The sequence below is a fragment of the Lathyrus oleraceus genome, chromosome 1, assembly GCF_024323335.1.
Source record: "Lathyrus oleraceus cultivar Zhongwan6 chromosome 1, CAAS_Psat_ZW6_1.0, whole genome shotgun sequence".
Classification (NCBI taxonomy): domain Eukaryota; kingdom Viridiplantae; phylum Streptophyta; class Magnoliopsida; order Fabales; family Fabaceae; genus Lathyrus; species Lathyrus oleraceus.
Genome location: NC_066579.1, coordinates 302,057,697 through 302,072,901, shown reverse-complemented (window position 1 = coordinate 302,072,901; position 15,205 = coordinate 302,057,697). Strand labels below are relative to the sequence as shown.

Sequence of the window (15,205 nt, the reverse complement as noted above, 5' to 3'; positions counted from 1 at the left end):
TAGAAAAAGGACATGCCTGTATCGGATCAATATGGGGAGTTCGTTTCTTATGGTAGTCGGATCTCTGAAGATGGGCCAGATCCTCAAGGATATGGCCGGCCCAGAAGATTAGTGTAATTAAGATTTAATTACAATATTTAGAAGTAGAAGATATAAACTTGTATAAATGTAACTTTTATTATTTAATTTTTTTTACAGAATTTGAATCTCAAGTATAGGGTTTGACCCCTCATTCTAGCTCAAATGTTCAGATCAACCTCACATCGGAAGATCACTGTATTTACGATGTATTATTCGTCCTTTGAAACTCATCATGACTATGTTAAACTATTTTGTGTACTAGACTGTCAAACTTACAAATTGCATAAAAAGTAATGTAAAAAGAAGATAGAGTGAAAAAAAATAAGTTAGTTAGACAATCAGATTGTAAACTTTAGGCAAATGTTAGAAATTGATGTTTTAGTAAAAGGGATTATGTCTAGAAGTTAGTTTTTGGAGAGAATGTTTTGGAGGACTATGTCTATATCCTGAAATATGTTTAATATTTTTAAAAAATTTTAAAAACAAAATACTATATTAACATATAAAATCACATTGTTTTAATTATTATGTTTTAAATATCAAACGCGTTTCAAGATATAGACGCAACTCTGCAAAACCTTCCCCTTCAAAACCGTTAAAAAACCAACTTCCAAACATAGGATTGGTTCCCAACCTATATTTCATGGACATTAATTTTAGAAGCTAGTGAAATATCAGACATTCAATCCTTTTAGAAATGTGGGAAAAATTGTTAAGAGACATTTTAAGGAATCATATGCTTCTCACCTATGATTTTTGATGTCCTAAAATGTTTGTTCTATTTCATGCAGTGTCTATCAATTTTATTCAGCCTCCATTCAGTCCTAAGAATATCTTCCCAATCCCATAGCTTATGATATATGTTAACAACCAAAGACCTATATACCCAAGTATTGAAAATCTAAGTTTAGAGATTGAATTCAGAGTTTGAACATCATGATGATTCCATGGTATATAATAGAGTACAATACATGCTTTATTAGTTTGAAATTAGAAAAACTGGAAAGAAAACTATGCTAAAACGAGCTGATCTGAAAAAAAGTTTTATTCATTGCTTTTGGAGCTTTGATAAAACTCAGTGTCCACCATAATAAGTTTTCTGACTTCATAACAAATATACAGAATGCTGCATCACTTCTCTTTCCACAAATGACTTGGAAGTTTAGTCCAACTTAAAGTACTAATTATGAGTGTGAATACCTGAACCTGAAATTCAAATCAAGAAGAAGCCCATTATTACCTTTCTATTTTGTATTTTAGCAATTTTGAAATCAACAATAAGATTATAAAAAAAATCTCAAATATCTCACCAGTAAAAAAGGTCTTTTTGATTATGCTTAGCTCTCTAGTGACATCAACAATATTCATTCTTTCTTTCGGTGATTCCATTGAACAAGTAAGTCCAATCCTAAAGAGTGAAACTAAACTCTCTTTTACATTTAGAGCAAGATTCTCAGAATTTCCATCTTCTATATCTACTTCTCCATCTCCATATACAAGACGTGGGTCCAAAATTTGTATTAGATTATCGGGAAATGAAATTGCAACAAAGTTATGCAGATTTTGATCATTTTCAAAAGTTTCATCAGTAGGTCTTCTACCGGTAAGAACTTCCAACAAAAGGATTCCAAAGCTATACATGTCACCGCATGTGGACACTTCAGAACCCATCCCATACTCTAAGATATATAGCAAAAGATGTTAATCCTATGTAACTTGTAAAATATTAAATCAACACAAAACAGTAACAAATTCAAAGAAACAATGGAGGATTCAAAAGCTTAGAACATACCTGGAGGAGTATAACCAACTGTTCCTTTTAATGCAATTGTACTAGTATTCTTATGAGAGGTACCGCCAATGGCTGAGACAAGTCTTGAAATGCCAAAATCACTCACATGAGCAACCATGTCATCATCAAGAAGGACATTGCTTGGCTTTAAGTCAGAATGAATGACCAATTGCTCACATTCTTGATGAAGATACTGTAATGCAGATGCAACATCGATAATGATATTTAATCTATGACCAAGGGTTAATGTTGTTGGATGCTCAACATTTAGAAACCCGGGATACAACCATTGTTCTAAGCTCCCATTTTTCATGTAATCAAAAACTAGAGCTTTAAATTCTTGACCTTTGTAATCCGTACTAACACAACATGTTAAAATCTTGACTACATTTCGATGTCTTATGTTTTTGAGTGCATTACATTCAACAATGAAACTCTTGTAAGCTCCCTTCTTTTGGAGGTTCAGCACCTTTACGGCAACAAAACTATCTTCTGACACAATATTTCCTTTATACACAGAACCAAAACCTCCTGATCCAATCAAGTTTTCAGTCGAGAAACCATTAGTTCCTCGATGCAAGTCTTGGTATGAAACCATAGCTAGTTGATCAATTGTAGGTGAGTCAGAAAATCGTTTTTGATTTCTTCTCCTCATCCAATAGATAGTTATAAGTAATGAAAGTATGAGAAGAAAAGAAATCACACTAATTATCACTGCAATCAACTTGATTTTATGGTGTTGTGCTTGTATCTTACCCTTGAGAGGGCATGGTGGTAGATGCAGCTGTGAAATACCTCCACAAAGGTTATGGTTTCCAATAATTGCTACTTGTGAAGCATCTCCAAAGACACCGCCTATTGGTATCTCGCCTTCCAACATGTTATAAGAAATATTTAAATGTTTCAAAACTGAGATATTTTGCATACCATCAAGAATTGATCCTGTCAAACGATTTCTTGAAAGGTCTAAATACCGAAGACTTTTGAGAGAAGCCAAAGTAGATGGTATTGTTCCATTAAAGAAGTTTGCTTGCAAAAGAAGATATTCTAAGCTTGTGCATTCACCAATTGTTGTAGGAATATCACCATATAAATGATTCTCAGAGACATCTAGCGCACCAATATTTTTAAGCATGCCAACTTCTCTTGGTAAGATTCCACTCAAAAAGTTATGTGACAAATTCAACAAGTTTGATAACGAAGAAAGCTTAAAAACCTCTAAAGGTATGGTTCCTCTAAGCTTATTTTGAGAAAAATCTAGATATTGTAATTGTTGGCAATTCCCTATACTTGGAGGAATATTTCCATCAAACATATTAAGTTGTAAATCTAAATAATACAATTGACTTAGATTGCCTATAAAGGATGGTATATTTCCTAACAGCTTGTTTCCAGCCAATTGTAATTGCTGCATCTTTTGGAACTTCCCAAAAGTAGTTGGAATAATTCCTTCAAAGTGGTTGAATGACATGTCCAAGGCAATTAAGCCAACTAGATGTCCCATCTCTGCAGGAATTTTTCCTGATATCTCGTTAAACCCAAGATGTAGTCTATGAAGTTCAGTGGATAAATTGCCTATGGAATTTGGCAAAATGCCAGCGAAATTGTTATAGCATATAGAAACCAGAGACAATTTACCACAGTTTGTCAAAGATTTTAAAAAATCCAAATCATTAGTTGAATTGCCACCTAAATTGTTGGATTGCAAATTCAAATATTGCAAATCGTTTAGCCTCCCAAGATTTGGAACTTGTCCAACAAAAGAATTTTGACTGATATCAATATATACCAAGGAAGATGAATTTATAATTGAAGTTGGAATAGTGCCAGAGATTTGATTCCCACCAATTTGAAATGCTCTGAGATTGGGAAGGGTGTGAAACATATTGGATGGAAGAGAACCATGAATATTATTTTCTGCTGTTAACAGCAAAATAAGTGACGAGATATTGTAAAGACAAGAAGGAATCGTACCAGATAAACGGTTGACACCCCAACTTAAAATTGACACGTTTGTTAGGCGGCATACTTCTTGTGGAATATGCCCCTCAAAGTTGTTATAGTTAAATACTAAAACTTTTAAGTGTGAAAGATTCCCTATGAATGATGGGATTCCTCCGGTTAAATTATTTCTCCAAAGGTTGAATGCTCGAAGCTTTTTCAAAGAACCTATTTCAGTTGGTATTTTGCCAGTCAAATTGTTCCCTCCCAAAAACAAGCCTCTGAGATTGGAGCAATATGTCAAGTTTGTAGGAATTTCACCTGTAAACGAGTTAGAGAAAAGTTGAAGTTGTTGCAATTGTAGCAACTGACCCAACTCCTGTGGTATTTTTCCAATGAAGTTGTTGCTGCTAATGTTGAGTTTGATCAGAAAAGAGAGATTGCCAACATGGGGAGATAAGGATCCATGTAATTGATATCCTCCTAAGTTCAGTTCAACAACTCTTTGATGTGTGGGGCTGCATGTGACTCCATTCCACTTGCAGAAGTGGATGGAAGTATTCCAAGATTCAAGAGTTCCATATGGATAACTAGATATCGATTCTTTGAATTTGAGCAATGCCAAATGATCTGTTTGGTTTCCTAATGCCACTGCCACAATTTTGTTAGGACCAAACCACATCAAATTTAAAGTAAACAAAAAAAGAAGATGAAGGCAGAAAGAAAAAGGCTTCATTTGGTGGAATAGTAAGAGGTTTATGCTATATGGTGTTATTTGGATTTCATAATTATAGAGTAATACATAAGAAGCATGCATATAAGTACTGGTGGCATGAACTAATGCTGAATGTAAACCTAACTTTATTTATATTGAAAAGTCAAGTCAATTGATCAGACAAAGACAAAATCTGGACCACCCTTTTGTCAGTAGTTGGACCTAGTGAATTAAAAAAATACTATTATGAAATCAATTATTGGATTGGATCATTAAGAGTTTTGGATTTTGTTGACATGATTCCTTAGCTTTACGTGAAATCTATGGATGGTTATAAAACTAGCATGCTGGTATTACCACATTACCACTCAGAAGTGTTGGCAAGTGCACTGCTATTAAAATATTCTTTTTTAAAACAAGTTAAATATTTAAATATTTTTTAGAAATAATTATAATTTATTTTTTAGAAGTAACTTTACCTCCGCAGAACATGGAAAAGCCTTAGCAAGCACTGAGCAGTGGACCCAAAGCTTCGATTTAGACATCTGTCGGCATTGTCTGAATTGCATCTAAAGCTAGATCAAGTTGCCCAACTCCATTGAGAATATCTACTAAACAAGTATAATGTTCTACACTAGGAGTTATTCCAAAATCTGCTTACATACTTTTGAAGTGCTTTAGTCCATCTTCTATCAATCCTGAATGGCTACAACAAAGTAAAAGACTAGTGTAAACAATAGCATCTGTTTTATCCTTTCTCCTTTCTGAAGTTGTCATTTTTCCAAAGAGGCTAATAACTTCATTCCCCATCTCATGGATGTCATAACTATATATAATACAAGAAAATAAGACGAAAATCCAATTTTGCCTAAATCTAAAATTCTGTCATGTCATTAAAATAAGGGTAAATATGACGTTTTCGGCGATTTTACAGCGATATGCGGTATCGCGGTGGTAGATTTGTGGTGGATCCTGGTAAAAAAAAAGGGATTTGAGGTATGGATCTAAAGCATTGAATTTTGAATATTCTAAATGTTCTTACAACTTGTATCATATACAAATGTTCTTCTACAACTCCTCCCACGGGTTTGGTAGTTTCATGATTTATAGAATTAATATCCTATAATAAAAAATCACATATTTTGGACCTACAAATTTGTCCATTTGATTCATTAATATTGCAGGAAGCACATGTATATGCAGTGGAAAATGGTTTGTTTGTCGTGGAGACTTCTGTCAAATCTGCAGCCAATGTTAATGAAGTGTTTTATGAAATTGGTGATATTTTAAGGAAGCGATCTATAATGATTGGATAATGCTACTAATATTTTAATTTAGATAATTTTTTTTTATGTAATTTCAATAATTTTTACACACTATCTGATTTAAGACTTTGTGAATTTTCGGGGAAGAGAAGATGGAATTCCCCATGGCTGCTCAGAAGTTGTTATGAAAGATGCTGCTAAAATCTTGAAAATGTTTGGATGGAATTCCCCCTGTGTCAAGTTGTTTATTCTACCTAGGTGATCATGTATCAAATTTCAAATAAGAATAATTTCAGCACATCGAACTTCGGATCTGATGTTTCATTATGCACCGTCTTCTCATAAATAAGGCATTCAAGTTATCATTATTGGTACTGGTGGTGCAACTCACTTTCCTGGTAAATTGCTTCAAGTGTGTCTGTATAATTAATGTAAAGATCACCTGTCTTAATGGTTTCTAAGATGATATTTAGTATTATGTTTGCAATTACTTATACATTATATGTAATTGTTTCTTACAAGCAAATATGATTGTTGCAACGTTGATTGCGGTCATCGAAGTCTAAATTATAGAATTATGATGCAATTCCTTCTTATCCATTTGATTTAAAACCAAATATGCATTGACAAAACAGGGTCATGTCTCTGTATCTAAAGGCTGCCCAAAGCTCCAGCTCATTCTGTATTTTTGTCGTCAAATGTCTAATGATGCTCTAAATATTATTGCGTAGAATACGCCTAATTTGATTCACTTTCGCTCGTGTATAAAGCCAATGAATATTTGTGAATTTGATGTGGTAGGTATTTAATTCCATGTATGCACTCAGTTTAAAAATCTCTAAATGAATTTTCTGTTGCTTTAACTTATGTTGTTGAAGTTTTGATATTTTGTTGAACCATAGGTACAATGGGATTGTCTCGAGGGTTTGAGCTCTCGTTCCATTCGTTTTACAGTTGGTCGAGCCCTGAGATGTCCATTTACTTATCAATAGAGACCAAAACAATGTTGTTGTATGTGCATTTTTTTCATGACAACATGACTTTGTTTTGTGATGTATGTTGTACAGTCTGTATATTTTCATATAATTTAAATTATGTTAGTATGACTTTCCAACTGTCAAAATGAATATTTCTTAAAAGAAGATAATCAAAATTACGATATCCATTACTAAAATAAGATTCTCACAGTGTCAAGATTACAATGACAGAAATATGTTGCCTCTAATGGTTCTCTTCATGACATAAGTTTATCGTACCTGTCAAAATTACTAAAAGAAGATTCTCACTAGACTTTTATAGAATACGGTATCCATTGTAAATATCTTCGGACTAATCACATGCTAAACTTAACACGTTTCTGTCACTGTGATTATATGTTGTATTTCCTTCAGAGAATAATTCAATTCTTATTTGATTTTACTTCAAAGGGTAGATATAATTTAACAATTTTTATTTAGGATAAAGCCTTGCCCCTTATGGTTGAGATCAAGAAATTTTTGTGTTGTGAATTATTTACAGTTTGATGTTGTGAATGTTTATGTCCTCATAAGATTCAAGGGAATGGTGCTGGATTTGTCCCTAGTGTCTAAGACACTGGTCTTATTAATGAAGTCATTCAAGTAAGCTTAAAAACTTGTGGATAATCGTTTTTAAAAAACAATCTTATAGATAATCATTATATAATCAATAATTACCCTTTATACAATATAATGATGTATGAAATCATTTTTTGGAAATTGTTTGGAGATGTAAAGTACAGTCTTATACAGTAGAAAGATTCACATGTCCATAGTCATTGCGTCTGATTGTCAATGTTTTCTTGACCTTTTTATGCCCTCAATTCTTAGATATGTATTTCATTTGACATTTTATTGTTTTATATATTTTAAAGATACTGAAAATCTTATTATTTTGTAATAGTTGTCAATATTTAATGTGTTAACCTGAGATTTAAAGATATGTATTTCTATATCTTAGTATCAATATGAGAAAACTGTCTTTTATATTATACCTAATCTTGTGGATACAAATATTCAATGAGTGGGCAATTGAATGCTAAGAGTGATGTATATATTTTTGGTGTTATCCTTCCGAAGCTTTTGACAGGAGGAAAACATGTTGATCATACACTACCACGTGAACTTCAGGGTAATGAAAATTAATTTTCCTTCTTATGGACAATTGTAAATTTTTATATTAAAAATCATATTTTAAGACTTATATGTTAAATGTTACAACTCATATAGTTCTTTATATTTCGTTATAAATTTTGTTACTATTTGTTAAATCAATTGTGTGCATAACTCATAATTTAGTTTTAATTGTAGCGTGTTTCCGAGATTATCCTGATTTACTTTATCACCTCAACAACACATAACCTGTAATCTCATAAAGTCTTATTATAAAATCTTAATCTAATGAACAACATCATAGTAGACGTTTTATTTATAAATTCAAAAAAGAGAAAATAACTAATATGCAATTTCAAATAGTTATAGTTACCATAAACAATTCAAATTTGTGTTTCAAAATGATTATTGAATAACATAGATATAAAAATGGTACTTAGAAAGAATTTGATTTAAAAACTTATCTTCTTTCAATGACATTTTTTTTTAGAGTTCTTTCCATTTGTCCAACAAAACTCAATTATGAGACCAATTTTGATCTTAATGTTGCAGTTTATAGCCTATTAGCTTTAGTTTGTATAAAGTACATGCTTTATAGTCATTTAGTCATGATAACTAATTCTAAAATGAAGAGGCAAAACTATCAATCTCTTCCCATCAGGCGAGTTTCTTAACGTTACTCCACTTCATGAATCGGAATCACAGATGATATGTGAAATTTTAACTATACATCGATTATTTCTCTTTACACACAGATTAATGTTAATAGTTTTTTTGATTTATTGATTTTGCTGCGCATTTCATTCTCTTTAATGTATTGCTTTTGTTTATAATATTTTTACATTGTACATCTATGCTTTAATTGCTAGTTAATACAGTATAAAGCAACTGCTGTAATATAACTACCTCCATCTCTCTCATGATTTAGATAGCACCTCTCACATTATTTAGATTGCAACTTGACAACTCCTACATCTACACTAAAAGACAATTATCGTGTAATGAATTTATTAGTTATTATTAAGATTAATATTAAGTTAAAAATAAATCTACATAATAATTCTAATGAAAATTAGAACTGTAAAATTGTAGTACTTCATCACTAAATTAAATAAATATTTATGTTTTTCTTTTATTCTAATTTATATATACATAGATTATTTTATTTGTTATTTTTAAGTTATAATAGATTAAAAAAATATATAACTAAAAATTTAATGTATGTATTTTTAATTATATATATATATATATATATATATATATATATATATATATATATATATATATATATATATATATATATATATATATATATACTCTAATTTTTAAATTTTATATGAAAAAATTGTATTTATCATTCAAATATTATTCTTAACAAATGTATTGATGATCCAAATATTTTTATAAATAGTGTTATTGTTATAAACGGTAATAACTTTACTATTGATTCAAACAAATTTATAAATATTTTCAAAAAATAAATAAACAATTATATATGGGAAAAAATATATTGTTAATTCAAATATTTTTATGTACGAGAACAACTTTACTATTGATTCAAATATATTTATAAATAATATAAAAAAAATAATATTTATATATGGAAAAAATACAATATTGGTTAAAATATTTTTATATACGAGAAAAACATTATTTTTATAAACGAGAACAACTTTACTACTGATCCAAATATTGAATAATATAAATTTATCAATTATTTTTTTCAAATATGTGAAAAAGATTAAGAGAATTTATTAAAAAAGAATGAGTAGATATTTAAAAATTGGATTCTCTCTTATAAATAATATATTTTATTTATAAAAAGAACTAAAACGATAATTGATCCAATATAAGTTTCAATAGTTTTTAATTTTAATCCTATTATTCTTGATACTGTTGTTTAACTTTCATTTTCTACCTTTATTATTATTTCAACTTAAATTTACTATTATTCAAAAAATTTATTCTTTTTCAACTTCCAATTTTTATAACTGTTTGCAAACAAATCCGCGTACAAAATCATATCCCACCCCAAAACGTACATCGTTGTGTGTAGGTACGAATTTGTTACTAGTTTACTATAGAAGTCCAAAGAGTCGAATCTTTATTTTTGACCCTTTCAAATACTTATCTTGATTTGTTAATACTACCACATTTAGAATACATGTGTATAAGAGACGTTTGAACTTGTTGGTCCAATTCAAATCGGTTTTCAAAAACGTATTGTTTAGTCTCTTGTCCAATGCTGAGTGATCCCAAATCAGCACAAACTGATAGAGTAATTGCTAGGGTTTCTCCATTTGATTTAGATTACGTCCTTATCATCCTTCTAAAAGTACTTAATCTTTCCTCTAGATGGTCTGAATGGGCATATCCTGCAATCGTCGACGTCCATGATAGAATAGTCTTTCCTATTATTGGATCAAATATCCTTCAAGGAGATGTAAGGTTACCATAGTTTTCATACATAGTTATAAGCAAGTTTCCAATGAGATCCTCTTTATCACACCCAGAAACAAATACAATATAATGAACTGATGAAGCTGACAAAAGCTCTCCAGATCGATAGTAGACATAAATAAATTCAGAAACACAACAAAGTTGATGCCAATGTCTTGATGTTTCATTTTATTAAATAACTTGAACACTTCCACAATACTCCCAACCTTCGCATAACCCATTAATGAGTTATCTAGAGAAACCTCAAAAGCCACAAGGCCAAGTTTGACAACAAAATAATGTATTGACATACCCTGCCAAAGAAACTCAAAATATAAATACCTCACTTCACCTTATGTCTAAGTTTTCTCCATTACCAACAAGAAAAACTCTTCCTCTTCTCTTCACAAAACCCTAAACAAGACAAATTTCCTCCATATTTTCATCATCAATGGCGTAAAAATTAAGAAGCCAAAAGATTACAAGAAACAAACGACCATCCCTCCTGTTCATAAGATCTTGGGTCCCAAAGTTGTGGGAAACCAACAGTACATCCCGGAGCCTCCTCTTGAAGAAGAGAAAAGACACATTTATCAGGCACATGTATTAATTCTTATCTCAATTTCTAATAAAATGCATCCAATTGCAGACCCTTTACCAAATATTAATGCTAACCCTGAAAGGCTCAAAGAGTACTTTCTAGTTTACCATCGTACTAAACCAATAGCTAGTAGGAAGAAATTGAAAACTAGTGGTGAAACTATTAGTGCTAAGCCAAATATTCTAGTCGATACCCAAGCAAAGTTTTCGAATGAGCCTATAGATAAATCTATCAACTTAGATTACATGAGTTGTGCTCTTAAAGTGTTTCGCTCTTGCCCTTTGTCGAAAGATCCTGAAAACTATTTGTCTTGGCTTGCAAAAATAGAAAACTGGAAAGCTCAAATTTGGAAAGAAATGGAAATTTTCGACCTGATCCAATTGTCTAAAGTTATCCCTGGTTACTGCCAACCCATGATGCTTTCATCCCTATATTTCTGGGATAACACTCATTATAACTTTCACTTCCCCTGCGGAATGCTAACCCTAACACTTTTCGATGTTGCTGCTATCACCGGTCTTCGACCAATTGGAGATGCTTTCGATCCAAACTACATGACCGAAAATAGCATTGGCTTTGATGGAAATCGAGCTACCTTCACCCATTATATCTCAGATCACAACAACAAAGATACTGAAGAGGTTTTTGACGAAGAACACATTTCCTTCCTCACACTTTGGCTATCTCGATGCTTATTCTGCTCGAAGTCTCTGCAAGTGGCAAAGAAGTTCTTGACATGGAGAACCAATTACATGTCGGACACAGGCTCTGCATCAGCCAAATGGTCATGGGTTATCTCTATGAATCTTTAGGAGATGGTGTAAAAACCCTCAAGAAGATTCAGCTAGGGTCAAATCTATTACTAGCTGGTCCATATTGGTTGCTTCAAATATGGCTCAATTCTACCTACAAAGCTTCATTGCCAACCCATAACATAATCAACGAAGAGGCTGACAACATAAGAAATAGAAAAGTCTAAGGAACACGCCTTTTCCAACTGACCCCTAATGATGAATGGCTAAATCTATAGAAAACTTTTATTAGATACATGATGATGTACGCCAAACGCTACAATTTTACTCCTTCTTTGGCTCCCTTTGCCAACAGGACTCATGGCCCGAAATGGTTCACTAGGAAATTCCATTCCCCTTCGAAGTATCAAGAGGAGGAATGACTGGCCATATGAGAGGAATTTCTCATGCCCAAGTTAATTACAACAAGGCTCAGACCTTCGAAAAACCAAATAATCCCCCTCAGTTACCAAACCAACCTTGTCTCTCGAAAGTTTGGTCTCAACCAAATTATGCCTAAATCAATTTTCAATAAAAAAAAGTTCCATTGTTCTCTACAACATGTAACATACAGAAGCTTAATGCAATGAAGAGATGTCTCATTATGTCGATATTACACAACTCACCCCACTTCCATTCAAACCATCATACCACTGCTCCGAAGAATATGACACTTGGTGGAGAATTTATTATTCCATAAAAATGTTTGACGTTTGTGCTTTCACTCAGCACCTAGCCACCACATGGATAAATCCAAGAAAGGTATTTCGACTTACATCAAAGAAATCTAAGCATTCCAAAAATAGTTTGAGACTGCCTACAGACCTGATGAGCTTTTTCGAACCATCCATGACGCAACCGTAACTTTGAGAGAAAAATTTACAAAGAAACTCCTTGATTTAAAACTACCTTCGTATGTCAAATACGAACAAAGGTATGAGTTATCTTTTAATCTTTACCCTCCAAAATTCCCCCGACTACCAACTGCTGATTTTGGTGTGGCTTTTCGTCCTCCATTTCCCAATTGGTTAGTCTGTGGAGATTTTGTGATAATTCTTCGACAAGACTCTCAAAAACTAGCCCAATGTGTGGTTCCAACTAAGCACACTCTAGACAGTTTCAAAGGTTATCTTCATATTGACATAAATCATGTTCACATACTCCCTCCAATATATGAAGGTGTGGAATATGAGGCTTTCTTAATTTATTTCTTCTTCCAACAATTACTTAACACCCTTCTTACTCATGACCACTTTTTTGACCTTTTCCCTTTTTAGCCGTCGAAAGGAAACAAATAAAGGTTCCGACAAAGAAAGCCGCCAGCTCGACCAAGGACGAAGGCCAAGAAAAAGAAACTGCCAAAAGAACAACAAAGGTATACTTCGTGTGTTATTATTTTCTTGATATATTATCTTTGTATGCTAACTCTTATGTTATTTTCAAGTAAGTCGAAAGCCACCTCCAACTCCAAAGAAACAACAAACTAGCCAACCCTAAGCTCCAACAATTGAATCAGATGATGATGATCTCTCCCTAGATACCTTCAAGCATACCAAGAAGAAGAAGAAAGTGAAAACATTCGATGCCATCTCTCAGCCAAAATCCAACGTTATCAAAATTAAGCCAACGAACCTGTTGCTCAAAAGGCAATTGATGTTGATCTTGAACCTACTGCAAAGAATACCGCTAAATGAATCAAGAATGATAACTCCATCCCGAGGGTTGATAGTCTTAAGGTAATATTGAAGGAGAATGGCAATTCAAAACGCATCGAAAATTAAAATTTTCTCCTTTAGTGATCCTTACGAATGTGCATGATCAGTGATAGAAATCGTTACCTCTTATGGCGATTGAAACCTTTGATGCAGGTCTAAGGAGTGATCTCGAATGTTGAATGGTGACAACGCCTCTATTCAGTCCACACGAACGGATTCCTTCAATCTCAGTGCTAGGTACTATGAATGAAGGCTTTGAGTGAGAGAGAGAGAAACGAAATTTTATCTAATCAAATGCTTATGCATAAGGGTTCTATTTATAGAATCACTTGTGTGGGCTGCAAGCTAAAAAGCCCACTTAAGTGTATGTAGCCCATATCTTATGGTATACCAAAAAATCACTTAAGCGCGTGGTACCTTACCATATTTCGTGTTCTACTTAAGTGCACCGTACCTTACGATGTTCCATAATTCACTTAAGTGCATCGTATCTTACGGTGTTCCTTATTTACTCTATCTCTCATCAGTCCATCCTTTCGTGTGTGACCCTGTAGGTTTTCACAACATTGGCAATTATATTAAACCACGTATTTAACATAATAAACAATGAGCGGTATCTAGCAACACATCACTTCTACCCAAGGCACGAAAATGTCACGTGATCTGACAAATCCCTTTTTGTGATAATACTTGTGTGTACAATTATCCTTTTACCCTTATGTCAATATTGAACACAAGGCATAAACCGTGTCATCCTTGTCATGTTCAATATTAGGCCCTTAGACATTTATCCTGTTACGTAGGATGGGCAAATTCTATCTAGGTCACTCATCTCCCTCATCATGCTTCATGGAGTACCCATCATCTGTCTTTATGGTCATCCAGTTACGGATAATGTTTAATAAACAATAAAGCACTCGACTCTACATCTAGGGTCCATAGTGGTTTCAGGTCAAAGGGTGGTATACACCACTATCACCATGAGAATAACTTATGACACTTTGCATAACATTCTATATAGTATTCTCGTAGCGAGTCAATCCAGTATAAATATTACTCCTAATATTCATACCTATGTTTAAGACTTGATAACTCCTTATCCATGATCCATGAGATGTGATCACGAGTCTATATACATAATAGTCTTAATGCTTTAATGTTATCCCACTTTACAACAAAGCTCGACTATGGATACTTTAAGAATAGTGTCCTTATGTTTAATGGGATCTCATGATTAAGTCACACTTGATACATTAAACGAACTAGCTATTTTAGGGACTTTATTAAACAAAAATATTAAAGAAAAAAGACTTTTTATTATTAATAAATAATTCGATACAAGTACCAAAAGTATTTGCCTCTAGGGCTTACACCAACAATCTCCCACTAGCACTAGAGCCAATCAGGCATAGCCCTAATACTCATAAATCTAGTATGGTCATCATGCTTCTGTTGTGCAAGATGCTTTGTTAATGGGTCAACAATATTGTAAAGTGTAGGTACTCTGCATATTTTCACATCTCCTATATCTATTATCTCTCGAATGAGATGATAACGCTTAAGTATATGTTTGGATCGTTGGTGAGATCTAGGTTCCTTAGCTTGTACGATAGTACCATTGTTATCACAATAGAGATCAATGGGATCCACAATGCTCGGAACTATGCCAAGTTCACTAATGAACTTTTTTATCCAAATAGCTTCCTTTCTTGCACTTGAGGCAGCAATATACTCGG

General features: G+C 32.7%; 1 protein-coding gene and 1 pseudogene across 1 annotated transcript; both read right to left on the bottom strand.

The window, feature by feature from the left end:
- Nucleotides 1-1,000: 1,000 nt before the first annotated feature.
- On the bottom strand, nucleotides 1,001-4,671 carry LOC127131770 (probable LRR receptor-like serine/threonine-protein kinase At3g47570). Its single transcript, XM_051060684.1, has 3 exons — nucleotides 1,874-4,671; nucleotides 1,392-1,760; nucleotides 1,001-1,287 (listed from the first exon to the last, which is right to left on the bottom strand). Exons 1-3 carry the CDS (start codon nucleotides 4,629-4,631, stop codon nucleotides 1,262-1,264), a joined length of 3,153 nt encoding a protein of 1,050 aa, XP_050916641.1. The 5' UTR covers nucleotides 4,632-4,671; the 3' UTR covers nucleotides 1,001-1,261.
- Nucleotides 4,672-5,030: 359 nt separating this feature from the next.
- Nucleotides 5,031-10,952, bottom strand: LOC127104137 (pentatricopeptide repeat-containing protein At1g26900, mitochondrial-like; annotated as a pseudogene).
- Nucleotides 10,953-15,205: the final 4,253 nt, after the last annotated feature.

Excerpts from the sequence above, each read along its gene's own strand:
- LOC127131770 (XM_051060684.1), bottom strand. The coding sequence starts at position 4,631 with ATGCATGCTTCTTATGTATTACTCTATAATTATGAAATCCAAATAACA. Across the intron at positions 1,761-1,873 it reads AGTTGGTTATACTCCTCCAG|AGTATGGGATGGGTTCTGAA; the intron begins GTATGTTCTAAG and ends TATATATCTTAG. Across the intron at positions 1,288-1,391 it reads CAAAAAGACCTTTTTTACTG|GTTCAGGTATTCACACTCAT; the intron begins GTGAGATATTTG and ends TTTGAATTTCAG.